General features: G+C 36.4%; 2 protein-coding genes across 6 annotated transcripts; both read left to right on the top strand.

Moving 5' to 3' along the window:
- The first annotated feature begins 618 nt into the window (after positions 1–618).
- LOC139105797 (bridge-like lipid transfer protein family member 3B) lies at positions 619–11890 on the top strand. 4 transcript variants are annotated; one of them, XM_070662107.1, is made up of 18 exons: positions 624–865; positions 1286–1487; positions 1793–1984; positions 2076–2301; positions 2364–2530; positions 2603–2762; positions 2888–3145; positions 3231–3470; positions 3587–3610; positions 3794–3886; positions 3954–4135; positions 4219–4456; positions 4524–5743; positions 5819–5953; positions 7507–7875; positions 7939–8086; positions 8330–8343; positions 8559–8678. In XM_070662107.1, the coding sequence occupies exons 1-18, from the start codon at positions 822–824 to the stop codon at positions 8559–8561; spliced, it is 3915 nt and encodes a 1304-aa protein (XP_070518208.1). In that variant the 5' UTR covers positions 624–821; the 3' UTR covers positions 8562–8678. The 4 variants fall into 4 exon arrangements, with proteins under 4 accessions (XP_070518216.1, XP_070518208.1, XP_070518192.1 ...); XM_070662091.1 differs by lacking the exon at positions 8330–8343 and having other exon boundaries at positions 629–865; positions 8559–11890; XM_070662099.1 differs by lacking the exons at positions 3587–3610; positions 8330–8343 and having other exon boundaries at positions 630–865; positions 8559–11890.
- Positions 11891–12726: 836 nt separating this feature from the next.
- LOC139105853 (zinc finger CCCH domain-containing protein 11B) lies at positions 12727–24399 on the top strand. Of its 2 annotated transcripts, none has more exons than XM_070662172.1 (6): positions 12727–12863; positions 13170–13269; positions 13892–14011; positions 14781–14955; positions 15267–15386; positions 23107–24397. In XM_070662172.1, exons 2-6 carry the CDS (start codon positions 13210–13212, stop codon positions 23970–23972), a joined length of 1341 nt encoding a protein of 446 aa, XP_070518273.1. In that variant the 5' UTR covers positions 12727–12863; positions 13170–13209; the 3' UTR covers positions 23973–24397. The 2 variants fall into 2 exon arrangements, with proteins under 2 accessions (XP_070518273.1, XP_070518264.1); XM_070662163.1 differs by lacking the exon at positions 12727–12863 and adding an exon at positions 12880–13052 and having other exon boundaries at positions 23107–24399.
- Positions 24400–24498: the final 99 nt, after the last annotated feature.

Raw genomic sequence — 24498 nt, 5'->3', positions numbered from 1 at the left:
AAATAAGGTTAAATCGTTGATGAAACAGAAGATTGAACAAACGCACAATTTCAAACTGGCAGCCTAGTACCATCTAGGCGCAAGACTATAATTATAGCTCGCTACTTAGATCTCGAGTTGTCCGACAGGTGTCTATACTATACCGATATTTCGATTAATGTATGTACACCGAAGAGCAAATATGGCATTTTTTTGCAGCGACAGCGGCTAGCGTACGTAATCCTAGGCGACAGAGACAGGGGATGATAGAACGGAGAGAAATAAGTCATCGGCAATCCGGCCGGCGCGGTATTATAATACATATATACATGTGAAACTCGACGTACACGACGCTAAAGTTACGTTCGCTAGCTACGCTATCCGCCGTTCCTACAGCAAACGCCTTATCATCTGTCTTTCAGTACATACTCAAGATTCCATTTCTTGTATGTACTGTTGTACACATTCTCTTTTATCCTAATAAATCGATCATTAATTCGAGCTTGCGATTGCTACGTTCTTTTCAACAAATTTTTTCTTAATTAATTTTGTTCGTTATAACAAAATTTTTTTGAGCATTAGGTTCAACGCACAAAAGCGCTGATCTCTTGTGCGTTGAGCCTTAGTTTTCAGTCTGATACAGGCTTTAAGCTGAAACACTCTGTATATAACGAACACACATACACTTATATGCTGCAGTTCGATATAGACGGTATAGAATACCTTTGTAGAAGGTCGTAAATACGTGTGGTGTGTCAAACTAACCATGCTGAGACGTATCACATCTTGTTAATTGCTGTAAAAATCTGTAAGAATTTAGATTTATCAGTATCAACCGAAAGATGGTCTCGATCATCAAAAACCAGCTGCTGAAACACCTGTCGAGGTACTCGTCAATTGCGATCGATTAATATGGAGAGCGGTCTTTGGGTCCTAAGTGCACGTCAGGAAACAAAATCGTCTTGTCTCGTACACAATTCACACGTCACGTAACATACTCTCTTGTCCTTCCTTATTGTCCAAGATGTATATCTTGTCATTACGATGTAGCAATTAAACCTTCTTTTTTTATTTTTTATTTTCTGTAATTGCAATATGGATTATATTCCTTTCTAGAATTTCGAAAGTAACGAGAGAAAGTATTCTTATTTATTCACTTATTAACTGTAATTAATGAATACTCGTTATATGGTCATTAATTTAATTTGATTTTTATATTATTAACATTTTTATTATTTAACTTTTCTTAAATAAATGTTAAATTATATATTCCACATTTGCAACTTGATTATTTTTTATTGTTTAGGTTTACCAAAAACTTATCTGCAGATAAGATAAACCTGAGTACATTTAAAGGTGAAGGGGAATTATCAAACTTAGAACTTGATGAAATAGTTCTTACAGATCTACTAGAGCTGCCATCATGGTTAAGATTAACTAATGCTTGGTGCAATAAAGTTTCATTTCGTATACAATGGACCAAACTAAAGAGTGTTCCTATCTTTTTGGTAAATGATTGTAAACTGTGTGTTTGATTCTTCATGTCACTCATAAAATTTTTTAATAGACAATAAAAAACAGGTGAAAGCACCATTGTCTGTTGCACTCACTCATTTGCAACTTTTTTTATCTCAACAAAAATTACAAATTTTATAAAATTATACAAGACTTTTTGTCTTAAATTATTATTGTTTCCTCATAATATTCAGAAGTGATATGAGGAATCAGGGACCCTGTATATTACAAATATATACATGATTTATATAATTACTACATGGTGCAGAATTATAATGTAATTAAATCATATTTTTAGAGTTTGGATGAGGTTCATATAGATGTGGAAACATGTGAGGATCTAAGAAGCATGTCTTCCCCACAGGGTATATCATCATATGCTGGTCCTGCAAAGTATTCATTTATACATAAAGTAATTGACGGAATAACGGTAGCGGTTAATACCGTACTGATTACATTCAAAAGTCCTGCATTTATTGCTTCAGTTCAGGTATATTTCTACAGCCTGTGATGTAAAGGATAAGGTAAATTTAACATAGATAAATTGAGATTTGTGTAAAACTGTATGCTATATTATTTAGATAAATCGGATTATGGTGGAATCTAAATCAGCAACATGGCAGCGTTGCGATCTCAGGACCACTAGAGTAAAAGATCCCGATCGAGGACAGTTACTTATCTTTAAAGAATTGGAATGGCAAACTGTTCGAATAGAAGCTCAGAGTACCAAGGATCACAACCTAACTCCACTTCGTTTACTTACAAATCAAGCAAGATGTCGAATTACAATAAAGAAGCGTATATCAGGTTTGTAGACATTAATGTAAGAAACATTGCTCATCGCTACTAACTTAATTATTTTGTTACAGATTGCTTTGTCATGGGCTCCAGATTAGTAATTATTTTAGACGATCTTTTATGGGTATTAACAGATTCGCAATTAAAAGCTGCACTTCATTTTCTCGATTCTTTGGGCGGTCTGATTGAAAAAGCTACCATTCTCGAACGGAAAACAAAAGCTGCAAGAAAATTGGAGGTCTGCGCAATTTGTTTAATTTGTAATACAAAACTTTAACGATTCACTAATTTGTTTGTTACGAAATTTAAGGTTTTACCAGAATATCAGGCGCAGATATCTCAGCAAAGCAGAACGAAAAATCAGTACAATACAGCGATTTCAAAAATATTTACCAGATATGATGTTGTAGAGACGTCATATCATTTTCTCTCACAACGCATTGATCTTCATTTGTGTGATGATGCTGGTGGTAAGAAATTTTAATTTGTTTTATTATATATTAAAAGCATGTTATCTACCATTTTATTATTGTGCCAGCTAAATTCATGATTTTTTATGTTGACTTTTCTTAATATTATTAATATTATTAAATAGGAGGCAGATCATTACATCCAGATTTAAAAGACGGCGGTGCGTTACAAATTTCATTAGTTAGATTTCAAATTGATTATTATCCATATCACCTAGCAATGGCGGATCGAAAACACTGGGCGAAATATAAAGAAAACGCTACACCTCATAACCAATGGTTGCAGCAATCGTTGAGTTCATTTCGAAGTCAGTTTATGGATCTCATAGATTCTGGACGAACACAACATTCTCCTTTAACAAGAAGTCAGGGAAACGTAACAGGTTTGTATGTATACAAATACAATTGCTCAGTATTAATGTAATAAGTGATCGACGATTTTGCATATTATTTGATTCCACATAATAGGAAGTGCTACAAAAGGCTCCAGAGAACATTTAGAAAAAAGTAATCAACCGCAAAATTCGAATGCTACACCATCTGAGCAGAAAAAGTCTCAGCATCCTAGTGGTAATCCTGTGAAAAATTATGTCTTGGAACAGCTTGCTAAACTAATGACAACGTGCATTATTATCAGGATCGACGATTTTACCTTGTATAAAGTGACAACTACGTCGCGTAATCCAATGCCAAAAGAATTTATCTCAGGTAACGTGTATTAAATACTTGTTTAAGTTATTTGTTTAACAAATTTTTTTTTTTGAAACAGTAGCATTAAGTTTAATAATAATTAATAATAATTATTTTATTTGATAATTGTTCAGCTCAATCGAGGAAAAAACATACAGGTATAACTAATAATTAGTAGTTTGTGTGAATATAACACACATGTCACGCACATGAAACTGTTAGCTAAATTTTAATTATTTTAGACACACAATTTTATTGCTGTATTTTAATTGTTAGTTATTTTTAGTTATTTATTTTTTTTTATGTAACGATGTGTATATATTTAAATTAAACTTATTTAGGCGATCGTGACAGATTTAGTCTTCCAGAAGACGTAACAATACTTCATGCTGAATTTACTTATTACTATTATCCAGGAGACATCACTTTTCCCTGTAAGCAGAAGTTTGTACGAATATGTATTATTACCAATAATTTATTAAAAATGATATAATTTTTTAGTGCCGCCACCCAAATTTTATGTACAGCTTAATCCCATTCAAGTGAATTTCGATGTTTGCTCGTGCCTTTGGTTTAATTCTTTTGCGTTGAATCTTTATCATTCTCTTATGGGAAAAGACAAGCAGCTAAGCTCTTCGCGTTTAATGTACTTCGATGTAAAAATAGAAGCTATACTTCCAAGAGTAAGTTAGAAAATATATCTTATATACTTTAAATATATTATTCGATTTTTTTATTTTAGTAATATGGAAATTTGTACTTTTAGATAGTTTTTGAAAGTCAACAGGATTATCCAAACCAGAAAGATAGACCCAGGTCTTTGCATCTTCAAACTTCCAGGGCATCTATAACGAATGTACGGTCAACAGAGAGATCTTCGAGAGCAGATTTAGCGCAGTGTCTCAATGCGTTTCAGATGGGGCAAATGTTCTTTGGTGCAGAGTTTCCTAGCAAATCAGGAGATTTTCATGTAGTAACAGATAAATTCCTAGCGCATTGTGCAGGTATGTATTAACGCGATTTATCGTCAATATCGATATAAACCTAACTTCTTTTTGTTTTACATTTTAGGCACTGATAATATTAGGCAAATACCGCCTAATTTCAGCAGCAATTCTGTAAACGAATTACTTCGTCAGCTAAACAGAGAACTTTTGTGGACAGAAGCGAAGGATGTGTGGTGTTGCAACTTGGAACCTGTATGGGGAGATTTTTTCGGAGCACGAGCCGTTGGTCACAATCGACCAGTACCATTTCTGGACGCGTTCCCTCTAACACTGTGGTGTCATATCACCGCGTATTCGTTAGCTACGGAGAAATCTTCAGCCGCTGATATTCACGGGCTGGCGTACATAAGCAATTTAGTTAGCGTGCAGATAAATCATTATCAATACTTATTCTTACTCAGATTGTCAGAGGTGCTCTCAGAGATGGCTACGTACTTGGCAGTAGACTCTAATAAGATCTTGAAAGTCGAGAGCGGCGGATCGGTGATTATAGGTGCGCTGATACCACAGGTGGAAGTGACGTTCGTAATGCCGTCGCATACGCCGGGTAAAGAGAATTCTGGCGGCGATTTAGACTCCGTTGTGCCTGATTCGTCCAGTATAGCGGACGACTTCGTCGGTTCGTCTATAATCTGGCATACTAGTACAGTCGGCGCGCGTGTCGACTTTAGTGCTAAGAGGATGAACACGAGCAACGACGTGGAGACACCTCAAAGCGAGGCGTGTTCGGCGGTGATGCCGGCGGGTCAGTGGTACTCGCATTCTGTCTCGCACACTCAACCGGTTGTCACGTTTAAACAAAATGGTACGAAGAAAGGTGATCTGGAGGGTCCGAGGAACGCAATCAGAGCCCACCCCGAAGGCTGTATTATCCTCGATCCTTTAATAATTGGCAACACCAGCGACGAAAAGAAACACGCAACGGAAGCTGGACACAAACACGCTAAATCGGACTCAAACTCGCCTTTCATTCCGAACAATTTCAACGTTAATCTTTCGTCTATGAAAAAGGGATTTAGCAATCTAATGACGTCAATCGACTCGGCCTTGAAGGCTTCCCCTGAAGATGGTAGTAGTGATACAATGTCTATGAGAAGTGACGTTAGTTCAGATAGTGAAAATTATGTTCTGGTAAGCCTTCAAGATCAGAGCAAGGTCGACGCATTCGGCATCGATAACTCAATTAGAATAACGACGGTAGAAGAGGCGACCGAGGTCAAGGAAGAGACGCCGGACACGCAGAGTGAAAAATCTATGGACAGCGTATGCAAAAGAAAAGATATAGTTAGTGTTAAACAGTTTTGTACAAAAACTCGTAATTAGAATTACAAAATGGAATCTAACTTTTTATATCTGCAGGTTTCCATGGCGACGTTCAAGTTGTCGAAAGTCGAATTTATTCAGCAATCTTGCGACTATTCTTCCGTTATCAAGATTCAAGTCTCCAATATTGATAATGATGAATGCTCCTCTATTCCTTGGGATGAATTTCAGGTAACCTAAATGCATTTCAATCGATGTGACATAAAGTGACTATATATGCGTTATGCTATATTATATAATTGCTCTTTATTATATATAATTGCTATATAATTATATAAATGCTCTTTACAAATGAACAGAATTCCTTATTAATCATACTGCTACAATAAAAATTTATTATACTTTTTTTTTACTAATATTTCGTTATTTTTACATGATATAGCTTATTTATTTAGTATTATTTGTATGCTACTTTAAAATATCTTAAATATAATTAAAAAGTTACATATCAATTTTTATATATTGTAACAACTAATATATTTGAGTTCGAACCGTAAACAAAAAATTATTTTTTTTTATGCAATTATACATTTTATTCTAACTGAAAAGAAATTGTATTAAACTTTTTATGATTATAAATCATAGTTATGTCTTTCCAATTAGAGTATACATTTGAAATAGCGGGTTATTTTTGCATAAGCTACTAATACTTAAGTAGTTTTGAAGTAATTTTGCTCATTGTCTTTACATTATATAACCAGTTGACATTATTATACTATATGTATATTTATACAATTTCTGTCTTTTAACTTTTTTTGCATGCCTCTCCCGCGTCTCTCCTTCTCTTGTGAATGTTTTTGTGTGGCACTTGTGGCAGGTCAAAAGAAAGGTATTGGCAAAACCATTCATACATTTATTAATCTTATATTCTGTGAAAAATGCATGTGTTAAATATCAAGCTGTAATATTGTTGTTATCACACTGTTGATGGATTTTGAGGAATCAAAAATTATTAATATTGTAACAAAAGTATGGCATGCGATATATTTGCAGTTATTGGCAACGCTTATTACGTGTTCAAATAAAATTATCTTTTTGTTTGAAAGTAATTTTTAAATTAATAAAAATGTAGTCATTATTTTTTATTATAAAATTAAATTATTAAGATGTAAGTGGGTTATATTTTTGATTTCTCGTGATTTCCATACAGAGTTGATACAAAAATTGCAGTTTCTACTAATTACATTGCGGATATTAAAATGTATGGCATGGTATCGTAATGAGCTTAATATTGTAATGTAAATTTAGCTTGATAATGCTAAAAATGTAAGTACACGCGCGTTATTTTACTTATTTAATTACTATTTTAAATGGGATTATTGATATTGCTTGACACATTAATACTATGTAGAATTGCTTTAACACATCAATATGCTTTTGCTGAATGTAATCCACTTTGTAATTTATAATAATTCATAATTAAAAACGGCTTAGCTTTAAAATTTGTTATTAAAAGTAGATTTTTATTCTATAATTAACAGAATCAATAATTGCGTCTGTAATTGTACTACTAAATTAAAAAGCTGTTTATAATTTATAACTAATATAAAGATCATTAACTTATTTAGTGTACAAATAATATTTTGTGTAACTTTGCAATATAATATTGCAATCTTAGCAATAATGTAATTAATATGGAAATAGATATTTTACTAGCTATTTACGTTATTATGCAGTTTTCAGATCTATCCGGATTTAACATGCTCATGTATTTTGTTTAATAGACCAAGTTCAGTTCGCGATCTCGAGGATGGATAGAATTACCGTCCGATTCTGACTGCAGATCACGTATTAAATTACGTTTAGATCACACTCTAAAAAATCCGGAGGACTCCCGCCGATTGTCCGACGCTAGTCAAAAAAGCACGAGTGACAGTAGTTCAACACCTCAAGAGCGTGTCAAACTGTCTGAGCAAAACGTATCGCGTGCATCTGACATTAATGTGCATGACAAGGAAAGCGTTATGAATTTGTTTGAAGACAAGCTAGAGATGAGAGTTACTAACGTAGAAATGTCATTGTTGATGAGCTCGGTAACGGGCCTAGCGGATCTGATAGAGGATGAAATTATACCTAATCCTATTCCTATGCAAGTAAGTATTTTTAGACTCATAATCTCAAGAGCTGTCGTCAATACGTATATGTTGCTATTTCAGATATATTTGGAAAATATATTGTTACGTTTGAACGAGGATCGTCCCCCAAATAACATTACTTCTCCAGGCCCGATCCCGATAGATTTGAATATATCCAGACTCAGAATAGCGCGGGACCTAAGCGGTGTGTTCCACATTGAGCCCGTTGGTAAGTAATGCCTGTCGCTGAAAGAAGCATTATCCACATTTCTGCCACTTGCAGTTGACACTGAGTTGATTTTTTTAAATATTCTTTTATGCAATCTTAATCTTAGCTACGTCGTCTCTGCGCCTGTAAATACATGTATTTGCGAGTTGGTATTATATGTAGATCTTTACCATTGCGCAAGTGGCAGATTTTAGTTCGAAAGTAATTAATATTACATATTGCATAATTGTTCTCTGCACCCAGGTGGCCTTTCGAATGTGAGCATTAATATAACACATGTAGACAAGTAGCTTTAGACTTCGCCGCTTATTATTATTGCACAGCTTAATACGTATTAATTATTTAATTTAGAATATATTTCTTTTTAACTATCATATTTTCTGAAAGAATAAATAGTGTTACGTCTGTATGTTTTCCTTAAAGTTTATATTATAATTTTTAGTAGGTTAAATAAGAATTTTCTTTTTTTTAGTGACGGCAATAGATGAAGGCCGTTCAATTACAAATGATGGTCACACGGTTAAAAATGTGGAATACGAAAAGGAATTAAAAACTTTGAGACAATCCAGTAAACAATTGAAATTGGATAATGAAGAACTGAGACGTCGCATGGGAGCTTTGGAAAGATTGTCGGAAGAAAATGCAAGACTAATGCGCGTGAAAGAAGAATCGGATGTAATGAGATCACGGTTGAGCGCCGCGGAGGACGATATCGCGAGTCTTCTTGAAGAAAAAAGACTTTTACACGAAACTATTTCGGAGCTGCGAAATCAAAGACTGGAAGACGGTCCTGGAGGTAGTAATAGAGCTTCATGGTCTATTAAAAGATAGCATACCAGTTGTTTTGATTGCTCCAAATGTTGTAGTTCTAGTAAGTCTTAATCAGCTACACTTCCTTCAACGCAAAGATATATTTCGTTTGATAGCTTTGGGATATTTCAATATACAGAATATAATTTTCAAATTTACACGTGTGAACTAAGAAGAACTAGAACAATCAAAAAATTCTTTTGGAAACTATCAGGTCTATAATTATACTTTAAGACATATTGTTCTCGTCTGCCGTAATAATGCTAGTAACTGCCGTTTAGGTTTTTTGGTTAAAACGTCAAACATAATGATTTAAAACAGACGATCTTAGTAATATATGCTAGATGAGCCTATAGATAGATTTTAAGTATAAATTGTGTGACCTGGTGGAATCGCGTTATATCATAAACATAATTTTGCATCGACTGATTTAATGATTCATCAAATGATGAGAAATTATAAATAATAATAATACGTCGAGATGCGAGAATTTAAAATAAGACTGTATAAAATTTTGAAATGTTGGTCTATAATAGTCGCTCTAGAGTTTTCTTGAGATAATTTATATGAACGTTAGAAATGACAATTGAACTCGACGAGATTTTAAAGGGGAGATTGGCGATATAGTGAATTACAAATAATGATCCTTTTAATAACAACATACTTTTCAGTTTGCAATTGGTCGCGGCAATAGCTTTTTTAGAGAGATTTGATTTTGATAGATTTAGTTTCTACGACGGGTTGCTGGTCAATCCTACATAAATGGAAAGTATTTTTTTAGTGCGTACGAATACATGATACGATTGAAATTCGTTTTATAATGTAAATTCGCTCGTAATATACAAAATTTCATGTATCATAGTTACGCCGTTTAGATAGATTTCCATTTAGATGCGAGGTCGATGCGTTCTTTCGGCAAATATTTTATAACGAACAAACACAAACGGTCACAATTGTATATCTATGATAACGCAATTGATACAATTGTCGAAAAGATTTGGTGCAATAAAATGCAGTTATTTAATATTTGACTGATAAACGCATTAATTGACTATAAAAAAAAAAAAAATTAACTGAAGGTAGTACGTACAAGTAGACTTAGAGAAGAGTGAAAAATTAAAATTGGATTTTTGTTACTTTCAGATATACGAATAAGCTTTTTATAATGCACATATCATACTTACAGGAAGGATTTGCTTATATGTATAAAATACAATCCGATAACATTTTGTATTGCAGTATATATATTTCTTGCAGTTCAATCAACGATATTGATGTCTTTTTGAAGTCTGATTTACCAACTTTCTAAAGTTTGTTCATAGTTCCTTTCTTGAAGAATTAATTACTTTACATTAATACAAACACACGTATTGGTACTAATTAATACATTGTCTGATTACATATTCAAGTATTAAACTGATATTATTTGTTTTTAATTTCAAAATTTTCTAAATATCTATACCGTTTTTAAAAAATCCGTCTCTATATATAGTAATGTTTCGTATATTTAATATATTTATATTTTTTATGTATATTATAATTGTTTTATATTATATTTCAACGGTAGGGTTGTTTATTTCCTTGTTCCAGTGTCTTGGCTTTAATATTGTATACCAAATATGTATATTCGATATAATGAAGACTTTATGTATAATCTTACTGTCCAGTTAGCTGTAAGTGTTATAAGCTATGTATCAAATGGAATTACTTCGAACGATGCAAAACTTGAATTCTTCCTTTTCGTATAATTCAAGTACTTATTTATATTATTATAATAATACACTTTTTACTATATTCTTAACGTGCAAACTTTAGGAAGTTGAATATGTAATTGAAATAATTATATTATAAAATAGTCTAGTAAGCTACTTGCGTTCGAAGTTTATAAGTAATTTTGATTTTTCGATATTTACATTTAAACATTTTATAACTATGTTTAGACAAACGTTATTCATTTAAGATTCTTATTGTGTTATTCGAACGTTGTTGCTAGTTTTATCTCAGCCATATATATTGTTTTAATTTGATAAACATATGTTTTCCATTTTTTATTTTAACATTGTCAATGGACAAAACTTTTGGAGGTTTATTTAATTCTATAGTACTTGTATAATTTTGGGTTAGTTATTCTAGTTAGTAAGATTAAAGAAAAAGTTATATATATAATATATATAAAAGAAGGGAGAACAATCATGCTGTTTAGTGCATGAACAAATGGTTCCCATTTCGTAAATTTATATCGTACATCAAGGTCCATGTGGTCTGAAATAACGATGCAGCCATAATTTACGAAATGAACCTATTTTATATATTAGCAAAAGTAGAGTACATATATTTGGAGATGGTCATTTCTATATCGAAGTAATGTGAAATCCTGAAAGTGGGTTGTGCAATTTCGACATATGTTCGCACGGAGAGAGTACACTGAGAGGAAAATACAGTCACTTTTAGATTTAACCGTAATCTTGTAATATTTCCAACAAGAAATATGACTAATTCAATTGTAGATGTAATTGAGCTTATCATACTGTTCATTGAAAAAATAGTATAAAATTATGGTTGAATTAAAAAACAATACTTTTTCTCTCAGAGTAGACAAATCGAGGCGAATTGCTCGCCGCCGCACTCGCTATTTCGCCGTAGCTTTTATTGTGAAATATTGATTATTATTAGATAATTTAAATAGGATAGGCAACTTCGGGGATGTATACCAATTTGTTCACTGTAACACTTGTTTAATTATTACAGTTTAATTTGAAGTATAATAAATATGACATATTTTGTTGAAATATAATATTTTGATAAATGTATATGTCCAACAATATTGTAACAAAATATTGTTATAAGCTGCATTAATAATATGTGCGTAAATATGAGTTGTGTAATGCAAAAAATTGGCAATATGTATTTGTCTTGAAATTTCAATGTATATTGTGACGAAAGAAAGTAGTGGATTATTGTTTCAACGATAAATTAAACGAATATGAAATGTTTTAGTAATTATATTTTTAGCCTCTTTTGTGAAATTGAAAGAGAAGCGATGGCCAAAATGTAGTTTCATCTTTTTAATGTAAAGGAAACGAATATCACTTTCTCAATAAAGAAGTTATTACAAAGCTACCATCAAAAACTTAAGAAATATTTTTTATTTCTTTGTTTTTAAGCAAAATTAATTTTCTCTTTTAATGCAACTAGAAGAAATTATGTATACATTATTTTTTTTAAAGACCCCAATTATAAACTATAAAAAAAAAAAAAATTATGTGACTTACCAATCTGCATGAACTTCAGCGGAGTTGTAAAGTTCTGCTGGTGACTGTAACATAAAATGAAAAACATTAATGTAGACATGCTAGTGTATTAGTTAATAAAATTAATAAAAAAAAAGATAAATTTTTTTAAAAAAAGATTTTATTTAAAAGAATTTATGCTTACCTAAAAGTTGCTCCGCCGGTGCTTGATGCCTTTCCTACGTCCTCCTCCTTCTGTCAGCATTGGTCATTCCAACAGGGATGTTAGTCTGGTGCTCCTTCGACGAAAGTCTTCCTCTGGATTTTCATCTGAAACAAAAGTTATATTTTATTAGTAAAAATCTAATCTCCGACAGCTTAAAAAACCCGCCGCAATTGGCGGTAGTGCAGACTGCATCGCTGCAGGCGCTGCAGCGAGTCGACAATTGGCAGCAGTGACAAAGGGGGACTCGTGTCACTTCTCTCGTGCGGCATAGGTGCGATCGTGTGACGGACGGACGGCTCGCTCCGAGCGATAGGGTACACGCGCACGGCCACGCACGACACGGCACGTCGCAACCAACACAGATACCGCCGAGGACGAGGGAACGACCGAGCGACCCACGTTGGACCAGGTCCGGGCAGTGCGCGGGCAAGGAGCGCGACAGCCAACAAAAACAAGCGGGAACGAAAACAGACTGGGAGAACAGGTCACCGTGGGACTCGCGCGCGTCTATGTATGTATACGCGGCGACGGGGAAAAAAAGCTGGAACGATCGGTTGCTCGTTGCCGGTCGAAAGCGCCTTGTCAGTTTGCCTACAGGCACACCAGCCGCATCTTCGCTTCTCTATCGAGTACAGCTGTGCCATTTCGCTTCGCGTGCCAACCTTAGTCCCTATCTTACGATCATGTTTCAAACGAAATGGTAAAGAGACTCTATCCTTTTCTCGATACGCCTCCGTGCCATTTGCGACCGTTCATTTTGTCCACTGACTCGTCCGCGATCGACAAAGAGCGAGCTTATTTTGATTTCTGTTTTCAGCAAGGAGCACGATCACTCGTCGTTCTACAAATTCTTACAAATGGAGCACAACCACAAGAACCTGGACTGCTACTTCTTCTACTATTCCACGTGCAAAAAGGTAAGGGCAAAGAATTTCCGATCCTTTTATCGCCCTTTTCTTTCTTCCCGCACCGAGACCTCGGCTGATTTTCGTTTGACGTTATCTCGGAGGTGTGCCACACAGTTTGTACCATATTGCCCCCGGGACCCGCCGAGGTTAGGTCGGCCATCTTGATGTCATATGTTGACAGGCATTTTTCAGGGAAATTCAGATGTAAATGGCACAAGTCCATCCGTCGGGCTCTTCGCTAAATTTATACGCGTTTCTTTGCATACTTAATCATCTGCAATGCAATTTTTCTTATTTTATGTTATTTGTAATTTTATTCGTGTAATTGATTTGCATCACATTTCATCAGAATATGAAAATTGCATGATTGTGTCATTAAGTTCTAGGTTTTTTATTGTATTTTTTTAATATAATTTATATGCACTTTGATTTAAAGATTCGAATTATTGTATGGGATTTGCAAGTTATGTACATTAAACGAACAAAATATTTGTTAATGTACACTGGCTCACTGTAATCAGGTTGCACTTGCAGTATCGATTGTGTATTAGCACTGCAAGCTGCACTGTTCTGCATGATACTTGAATGAGTTGTGGAATAGCTTTTACATTTTATTATTTTTGTTCTTCAGGGTGATGTTTGCCCATACAGACACGAGCCATCTGCCCTGGGCTGTGAAACCATGTGCTCATACTGGCAACAGGGAAATTGCCTTAATGAACATTGTAACTTCAGACACATGGAATTAAAGGTAAGGTATTCTTCTAGGATAAATTGTGACATTAATGTTTTTCATCTTTTCAGTTTTTTAAGTACGAATATAAATTCTTTTTTTTGTTTTTTTTTTACAAGAGCTATTTCTATGACTTGTTAATAACACGTACGTGTTACAATAAGCGAGCGATAGCGACGAATAAACTTGATATAAAATATTGAAATTATTGGAGAATGACGATCCCAGTTGCGCATGTATGTGTTAATTTGTATATTTTCAAAACAAATACTTCTCTGTTGGTTTGTGATAATTCGACAAAATGTACCAATTATATAATACGATAAATTTGTTGCGAGAACACCTGTGCTCATGAGCTCTAAGTTTATACAGTAGAAATAGTATTTTAATACTGTGTGCAATGGTAAGTCTGTTGACTATGTCATTATGGACAAAGATTAATAATCTGCCACTCATCTTTCTTTTTTAATAACGCGAAAAGGATTGTCATTAACGTTTGATAAATATATAAATTACATAGTCTTGTAAGAAGTATTCTATAATATAAATTGACGGAGTTTTATTAATAATAAGTGACACATAGTTATCTTTTTATCTTGCTTTTCGGTGTGAATTTTCCTGTTTTAAGAAATAAATAAACGTGCAAAAAATTAATTAAAATTTAAAATAAAATAATGTGAAATATAAATTGTAATAATATTTAATCAAGATTATGACTTTATAACTTGCAATTAAATATTTTAATTATAACAAGTTAAGTTGAGTTTCGATGTGTTTTGGCTTGCAGAAAAATCGTAAATCGATTCCTTGTTACTGGGAAACGCAACCTGGAGGATGTAGAAAACCACATTGTCCATTTATGCATATAACTCCACGCACTATTTCTAATGATCCCATTAATCCCGTGAAGAACACGGAAGTAGCAACAAAATCTCCGAATCAAGAATGGCTCAATCGTCAAGGTAGGTTTTGTAGTAAAATAAAGCTTGATTAACATTTAAAATTATCAGTAGTAAAATTAATTTAATTAAATATAATTTTAATTAAAAATTTTTGATGTATATTATATATTTTTTTTTTGTAATTATGAACTAAAAAAATAATCTAGTTATACAGAAAATATAATTTTATTCTTTGCTATTAATATGTGGGTTAAAGTAAGCGTTACTTGCTCAAAATCAATGATGATAAGTATAGACTAGAATAAATAAGAAGGTAGATAATATTATCACGTGCATGAACAAGCTTGTTTACACTTTTTTATTTCATAAAGATGACCCAAAGTATGACGGCAGCAGTACTACCGAGTCGGACCAAGGTAGAGGAAACAGCGAGGCTGGTAGTTTTATCGGTAGTCCCGCCGTCGATCCTCTCATCGTCAAATTCGAAGAAGGTATGAGGCTTTACTAGCCCCCCCGTCCATCTTTCAACGTGCATTATCTTACGTCAGCCACTCTCTCTCTACCGCCTAGCTTGCAAACGAATATGAACCTCCCGAACGCGCTCAGTATCCCGAAGAGTTTAACAATCCCCAACAGTCCTAACAGTCTCAACATCCCCGGTAACATCAGTGTCGCAAATAACCTAAACGTCCCGCCGACGGCGACCTCGCAGTCCTCTCCTTGCCATCACACGCTCTCATATCCGCATCATCAGCAAAACTTACACTCCCACTCTTCCGGGCAGTCTCTGTCGTCATTGCAAAACCAACAGAGCTCCTCTCTTCTTCAGCAATCACCATACACGTCGATCCACACGCAGCAGTCCCCACAGCCTCAGACTTCCCGGTTTCCCCCCTTTCCCTTCCTTGGCATAACGTCGTACAGGAGGTTTTGAAATCGACGAGAGCTGTTGTAGTTCTTGCAACGACATATGAACGTATGGAATTTTCTCGTCCGTCAGTCTACAACAGAAAAATACTTTCGGAGAACTCGCGAACGGTCAGAGTTTCGAGTTTTTCTACGATTCCGCTGATTCTGTTGCGCGTAGCAACGTTGAGGTTTACAAACTCACTTCGCATCCAAAGAAGAAACAAGTTGCTACGAAAGTATCATTCTGCGTAAAGAATTGTGTAGTGATGGATTCTGTATATCTTTCTGGCAGCGAAAGATACATAACGAAAAAGTCCTTGTGTTGGTCTTAGCATAATATTTAATTTATAGTACTAATAGCATTCCAGATACTTAATCAAGCTCTAACTCTCTTCAGTTTTTGTTTCATTATGCCATAGCTCTAGCGAGCAACTAATGCAAGAAAAAGAAAAGGGAATATTTAACATGCATACGTCAGTATCGTAAGCTGTAAAACTAACGTAATTTTATTAATTATTTTACATCACATTAGTTGCTCTTACAGCTGCGATGGTATTTTACGCGTGCAGTTATCACATACACATACACGCTCATTTACATTCATTAATGTGTTGTCGCAGAAGAGAGGGGTAACATATAATATTTACAAGTTAAATTGACGCTTCTCTAAAAAAATTGGCACCAATAATCCCGTGTCGTAATGCGATCGAACATATTTTAATCGATCCCATTTTGCACCTCGTGTTATTACGAAAAATTTAGTAGTGAATATCAATTTTTGCAGGGGCTGCTCTATCTAAACTTTGCCTAAATTAGCCCTCTAATCGCCTATGGCTATCTTTCTCCTGCTGCGATGCGATCGGACTCGAATTACCGGCAATGGTCTAAGTTACGAAAACAGAGGTTCAAGTGTCTCCCGTGAATATGACATCGTATGCTGTAAGATCGCGAGAACGAGAGCCGTGTTAGACGAAAAAGAAGATAGCTATGGGTCTTCGCTTTACACACTCACATAAAACAAACACACACACATACACTCACACATACATGCGTACACTTTTTGCATTCACACAGATTCTGTTCTTAATTGCGAAAATTTAAATGTTAATTGAGTATTATATCGATAATACAGCGAGCGGATTCTGCTCACTTTGAGTTTGCGTCTTTGACGAGGAAGTGTTTTGTCGACATTTAGCAAGTTTAGTTGAAATATTGCTCTCAGACGCGGACTAACATCGCATCCCCGACGTGACCGAAAAGAAATTATTGTACGTAGTGTAAATCAGATTAACTGACACGTATGCATCTGTTACACTTAAGGCACGTTGTTCGAACTTTTTGATAAATTTATCTATCAGGTAATCATATGTCTACCTTTATCTTTTTTTTCTAAATGGATAAAGATATAAATGCTTATCTAATAAGTAAATTTATCAGGAAGCTGAAACAATCGACCCTTAGAAATGAAAGATACAAAAGTAACTTGCACATTCATTCATCGGTCACGCTCCGGGCTGAGATAAGTGCAATGGCGAAGTAGCGAACCATAATTGAAATATTTATATTTGAACCGATCGATGCATATATACTTTTTTTCGTTGTCGCATTATTACGAATGAGACCAGAGAGAATGTAAAAAAGATAAGAGAAAATAGACGGTGAACGTAAGAAAGCATGCTGTGTGTATGTGTGTGTGTAAGTGTAAGAATGAATAAGCGAGAGAGAGAGAGATTGGGAAAGATTAAATGATGAGTGACTAGCAAAGAAATGTAGGAGTAGAAGAAAAAAAAAAAAATTAAAAAGATTTAATGTGCTAGTAATATTCGTACGCGAATCCGCGTTGAGGTTTAAACAGATTCTACGATGCGTCCTTAGCCTTGTGTTTTACGCGTGTACGATAATAATGCCTTCATATGTTTTGGCTTCTCACGTGAATTAGAGAATTTGGAAATGGCGAAAAAACGGGATAACGTGATATCACGCTTCGCAATAAGCCTCTATGCTTGTGCCCGGGCGATGATTACACAAATTTTCGTAAACCACTGTATAACTTTTATCATGCACTCAGTGAAGTAAAGGAGAATCAAGAAAAATAAGGTGTAGGTTTAAAACTATAAGTCGTGCGTGATCTTTTTGACGCGCTCTAAAGAAAAAAAAAATTTAAATAATTCAGCTTAAAAGCTTGCTTTTTACGTGATAATGTTAAACGCGAGATCGTTTATCGAATAAGCATACACAATTGTCAAGATTATGCATATTATACTGAATCACGTTTTACGAGTTTCCGTATGAAAATAGGTTATTAATTCTCGCTTGGGGCGCTGAGAACAAAACTTGCAATGCAACAGCCTAGGAGAAAAAGATTTCAATTAAGCGCTGCCGGTATTGTAGTAAGGACTCTCAATGTAAATTCTAGTTATCACTTTTACTGAGAATGTTTCTTTCGTGCGTTCTCAGCGTACCAATCGTTCTGATATATCATGCATTTGATATTGCGGGCCTGCTTGGTCAACATAAAGATTTAAAAAAAAAAGAAAAATGCTCTTATTTATCATGTTATTTATCATATTGCTCTTGTACTGATAAAAATTTTATAATCGAAGAAAGTACAGTGCGGGATGAGACATGGTGCGCCGATCTTTTACAATAGTATATAAATTGCGTCACGGCGGAAACGAAGAAAGGAGAGAAGGATGCAAAGAGAGTTTAAGAGGAATAGCGTAAATCATCTACCGGGACCCCGCCGAATTTTCCGGGTTTCCGACAGCAATTTGTTTTTATTTCTTTTCGAGTGAACGGTGCATATGATGACACGCTAAGCTGAATGATATAAAGGCCGGCGTCGCGGCGTTATAAGGTACATAGCGAACGAGAAGAAAATGAAAATTATAAAATTTTATTCAGAAATGTTTGAAAAAAAATTCGAGTGTAATCATGTAGTAGAAAATAATCGGTTTGAGTGAGTGATGGAAAGAGAGAGAGAGAGAGAGAGAAAGAAAGAGAGGAAGGAGGAAATAGAAAAAATGAGAGAGAAAACAAGTGAGTCTGAGAGAAGAGTGAAACCTCAAATCGAATGTATACACATCACATGTATCGCATATCTCTGCGCGAGTGAAAAATGCGATATGCAGATAGGAAATTAATAATTTTTCTTATCCAGCGTATAATGTTTTACCTACACATTTATATAAATATATATACATATACATATATGTATGTATATATATTATATATGTATATTTATATATACGTATATATACTTATAATCGAGTTCGTCGTTGATGTCGGGTTGCAGATTCATCTGTTATCTTTTTTTTTCTTTTTTTTTTCCTCCTTTTTTGGAATACTTGTGTGACCGACTTCCGTTCGCTCGCTTACTTCGCGCAAAATCACACGTGTCGGGTCAGCAAGGATTTTGTGCCTTTAACCAGTATAGAGTCGCCAGTTCATTTTTTTTTTCTTTTTACATTCGCAAAATATCAGAGTTCGCGTTTCTTTTTTTCGTACACAAGCAAAGCTCTTGATAAAATACCGGACAATTGTCCGCAGATAAATTGGCACGTTTACCACGCGATCGGAGGAACGACGCGCAAGTCTTCCAAGAAAGTACGGACGATCGAGCTCGATCACGAGGATTCACGAATGATATGGGTGTGAGAGGGAGAGGATTGATATCGCATAGCTGCACTGCAAGTTTGAGTTAAAAAGAGAAAAAAAAAAAAAAGATAACGATGAGCAATACGAGTGTGAAAAGAAGTGCAGAGCGGCGGTGAAAGGTGGAGTGAACGAAAGGAGAATGCGTCCGAGAGCAGCGTGTGTGCGAAAAATGGTACGAGAGAGAAGATGGTGAACGCGAAGGCGCGCAGCGGCGGCCTTTACCGCTGCACTTCAGCGATGAGCTTCACCCCGCGCTAGCGAAATAGCGTCTCCCCCGTGAGACAGAATCGTCACGGTCCGCGCGCGGCGGATCCGTCGATTATACTTTACATATGTCCGCAATTATTGATCGTGTGGAAGAAAGCTGGATTGATCGGCTGAAGATCAGCAGGATCGAGAAATCGGCGGCGACGACGCGCAAAAATTTGTCTCGCGGCACTGCGAATTAAGTCACCACGGACGATTGTACAGCCTCCTAAGTATGACTTTGTTGCTTCGCTCGGGCGCGAGATGCATCCGATCGTGAAACCGGGCCGACTCATGATACTATTCAGAAAACGCGATGCTGATTCTACCAGCCGATTGCTCCTGCTTTTTTATAAGCTTTATCTCTTACATTAGTTATGACTTGCGACAGGCAATAAGCGTTGAGCTTCACGCATGGAACTCTACATCGTTTGGCTGCCGCAAGTTGCAACTGGTTGTTCGCAATCAATGTAGAACGAGTATGATAGGTGAAGTTGACCAAGAAGTTAAAACGATCGGCCCCTATTCCACCGGTCTGCGGACTCTGCTTCACTCGCGAATGGCGCCGCTTCCGCGTCCGAGTCGAAAGGCAACATATACGCAAACAAAAAAAAAAAAAAAAGATAGAGCAGAGAATATTATATACATATATATTACATATTATATTACGTATATATATACATAAATATATATACGTATGTTACACGCGAAGGAAGGAGACGGTCGCGTGTGACGCGGCCCCTCTATTCCGACCTACGTTTCTGTAAGATCATTGTTTTCAGTGGTTTGTTAGTTTCATTCGTCTATGACAAATTGTACAGAAGCGGTCGAGTCGTCATCGTCGGTCATTACAAGCGCCTCGCCGACGTTCTCGCACTCGACACATTCGATAGAGAATCGCCGGAATGCGAGACGCGACCCGCAAAAGGCAAAAGAACAAGCCGAGCGACCCTCTCGACCTTTCGACCGCCTTTTTCTTCCAACCTCCGCTTTCTGCCCATGCAATCTTTCCTCCCACATTCTTCTCCCACCTTTCCCATTTCCGTCATTTCTCTTCAAAAGCTTGAAGACTCACCTTTCAACCTGAAACCACAATAACGTAGCAAACTTCGTAAAAAATTTAATAAATTATGTTCGATTTCTCTCCAAATTTTGATGCAATTGATTGGTTTTTCATGTGTCGAGGGTTGCTACATTTATTGCAGACTCAGTCCGTGCCCCAAATCCTCTTTGCGACGTCACCTCGCGATCATCCCTCTTCGTTGGCCCTTGCGCGCGTCAACCGGGTCGCGAGCTGATCTTTTTTTTTTTGTATTTTTTTCTTTTCCCTCGACCGCGCGTGCGATCAAAGCCTCGTCTCCTTATGTTTCACGTTACTTCTTTTCGTTGATTCTCCTTTCAGTTTTTTTTCTTTTTCATTTTATTTTATTTTATTTTTTTTTATTTTCGTTAACTTTACTCTTGTTTTTTTTTCCTCCTGCTTTTCTCGAGGTGTTTTGCTCCCCGCGCGGCCTCGGTCGCGTCGCGCTCAACAGACGACAACCCTAGCGACGAACTGTAAACGTGTATAGTTGACGTAACGACGTTGGGGATGGTATTCCGCGGATCAATCTTTCCGAGATACTGTCTTGTTCCGAAAATAGCATGAGCACCGATCTGCATGAGAAATTAACATCCGCGACGCGGACATCCGCGATCGTCGTTACGTCGACTCGAAACAGCGGCGTGGAAACGCGTGTTCGTTCTGCTTTTATTGTCTCGAACGCGAACGATGAAAGAGAGAGAGAGAAAGAAAGAAAGAAAGAAAGAGAGAGATTTAAAAAGAAAAGAAAAAAATGAGAAAAACGAAAGCCTTTTTTCTCGGCCGACCGTAGCCGGCCGAACGTGGAGAAAGAGAGATTGATTATATGCTAAAGAGCGACGCGCAATTTAATTATAACAAATTGATGTAAGCGAATGGAAAGAAATCAATACTTTTCATTGAGATGAATATCTGAATTTCAATAAACTTGATACCTCGAAACCAGTCGGACAGTCGACCCTGCGAGCGAGCGGTGTTACTGGTACTGCGGCGGTGGTGAAAATCTGCCGTCAGCATTACCGGCGACGCTCTTTTCTCGACGGGACCTCTTATTTTTCACTTCTTACCGAACTTCGTCCAACCGTTGTTCCGCAGCTCCGTTCCGTCCACCGATTATTTTTTCGGAGGACGCCGCGCGTTCACTTACTTTTGCAATTTTTTGCCGATCGTAATCGCGCGTTGTCAATTTCTCGGAGACCAAGATGACGCTCCGAGAACACGGAGTCATTACATAGATGATTGTACATACAAGTAAGTATATTGCAACATAGTAATCGTGATCTAAGTGCGAAGCAAGTCCCAAGTGCATCGACGTTGAAAGACGCCGCAGCAATCGCGGGGACAGCGCAGAAGAGAAGAGACCAGTCTTGATTGGGAGAAGTCCAAATCGAGGATAAGTGATATCTTGAAAAAAAATTCTTGATAAAAAAAATGCTTGATAAAAGAAAGAGAGAGAGAGAGTGAGTGTGCGGGTGAGTGAGCGAACGAGGAAAAGAGCGAGAAAAAGAACAGCACAGTTAATTAATAACTGTCGTTAGTTAACGATAACGCAAAAGTTTAGTTATATATGCGTGTATGCGTAAAGAAGTTTTTTTTTTTTTACTCGCAAGACAAAGGTGAGAAGCCTGGATCGACTATACGTGACTATTAGTGCATTAAATGGATTGATATCACAAATGAAAGGTACTGTAAAAGCGTGATCGTACGACTGCGTCAAGAAAAAAGAATGTTGTTGTTGCGCGGAAATGAGAACTACATTTAATGAGATACTTGTGATCAGATGCACGAGAGTTGCGAAGCTGAGAAGTCCAAAGCCAAGATTCGAGTTTAAAGTCGAGGCTGGACAAAGAGGCGTGACTGAAACCGGCCAGGAGTGCAACTTCGAAAAGAAACATCGGCTAGAATGAAGACTACGAGTCTTGAAGCTTCCTCAGAGCGTACGCGCGGAATTGTTATACGAAAGCTTGGAAAATATCTCGCAGCAGTCGCGATCGACTGTAAGGAAAGAATCCGAGACACCCCGCTCAATTATTCGATTTTTCCTGTTTTTACACGAAGTAAGATTAAGGTCACAATTTTTGGAACATGTCATAAATCGGCTGAATAATAGAAATCAATTACTGAAACCGTCATCGACAAGTAATGATGCTGTAAAAAATGCATATATACATAGAGAGAGAGAGAGAGAGAATGCGCGAGAAAAAGGGAGAAAGAGAGAGAGTGCTGGTTGCATATTTAATAACCGTCATCAAGATGACGCCTTCATCACATACTCGAAACGACTGATTGACCCATCATTCTTCGTATGTTTTTTCCAGAATCCGATAATGAAAGCGCACCGTCTCCAGTAAAATCGCAGCCTAAGAAGATACCATATTGCAAGACCTACGAACAGATGAGACTTGAGGAGATCCAGGCGGAGAGCGCGGCTTATTACTCGTACGAGGCTGGTAACGACAACGAGCTTTATCAGAGACAAGTGGGTCAAGCCAAGCCGGCCGGGACTAATCGATGGGTCAGCCCGTCGAGAATCAAGAAAGACGAGCCGACGAAAGAATTGAGCTTCAAGGTGCTGAGCCTCGAGGAGATTCGACAACGGAAGAAGGCGAGGGAATTGGCCGGTAGTAAAAGCTTGACTTCGTCACCAATATTGTCGCCAACTGAGCCGAAGAGCGTAAAAAGGCGCTCGACCGACCCGCAGTTGGACAAGGAGAGTCCGACGAAGAAGTGCAAGATTATCTGTGAGCTACCCAAGAGTAGCGAGTCTGTCGTTAAAACGCGACCGGTGAAACTGCGACGGTCTTTGAAAACCGCTTCGAGGGAGATTGAGACGCAACCATGTGAAGATGTGACGATGAACGAACGCGAGGCGGGCAGTCGGGACAACCAGACTTCTCTTTGCCACGAAAGGCTGGAGAATCACGATGAGTCGGTGAACGCCAACAGGAGAGTCGACGTGGAGATTAGGCTGTGCGACAGCAGCACGAACGAAGAGAGAACTCAAACTCAATTGAAAAAATCAACGGAGGACAGAAAGTCGGTGTCTACGTATACAACGGAAGACATCATGAATACCACGCTGCTAGATCCCACTCAACCGTTCACGCAAACCGACGAGGAGTACCTTAGGCTGGACACGACGGCCGATGATATCATGCGGGATATTGAAGACCTGCTCAAGTAGAAACGTGTTATTCGAATGGTTTTAGACAATTTACGCGAATACATGTCCAGTGTGCATTTTTTCCCCCACAGCGTTTAACAAGATTTTACCTTTGCTGTAAAAGTTATTTGTATACTTCTTAAATTCTTGTACAAATATCGATTACATGAAGTTTGGCTCTTCATGCGAATAAGTTTACAATTTTTAAATAATGAATTCATGGCCTTTATAATTCTATTCTTATATTTAAACTTTAATAGATCATATTACATCATGTTCGGTTTCATCATTGGAAATGCATTAATTTCGGCATTTATGTTAATTCGTCTTTTCTTTGTCTCTTAATGAAATATTTTTGCACTTTCTTTTACTTTTAATCGTAAAAAGTTGCAATAATGAATTATAAGTTTGTCTTATGTAGAAACTTTTTTTATATATGTAGAAGTAAAATTTTTACGATTGCACGACTTTATTATAATGAAAGAACTGCATGAATTCATTTTAACACTTGCATTTGACATTACGTAGATTTTTTACGTATAAGAAT

Source organism: Cardiocondyla obscurior, linkage group LG01, assembly GCF_019399895.1.
Source record: "Cardiocondyla obscurior isolate alpha-2009 linkage group LG01, Cobs3.1, whole genome shotgun sequence".
Taxonomy (NCBI): Eukaryota; Metazoa; Arthropoda; class Insecta; order Hymenoptera; family Formicidae; genus Cardiocondyla; species Cardiocondyla obscurior.
The sequence above is the reverse complement of the archived record's forward strand: the minus strand, read 5'-3'. Positions and strand labels throughout refer to the sequence as shown.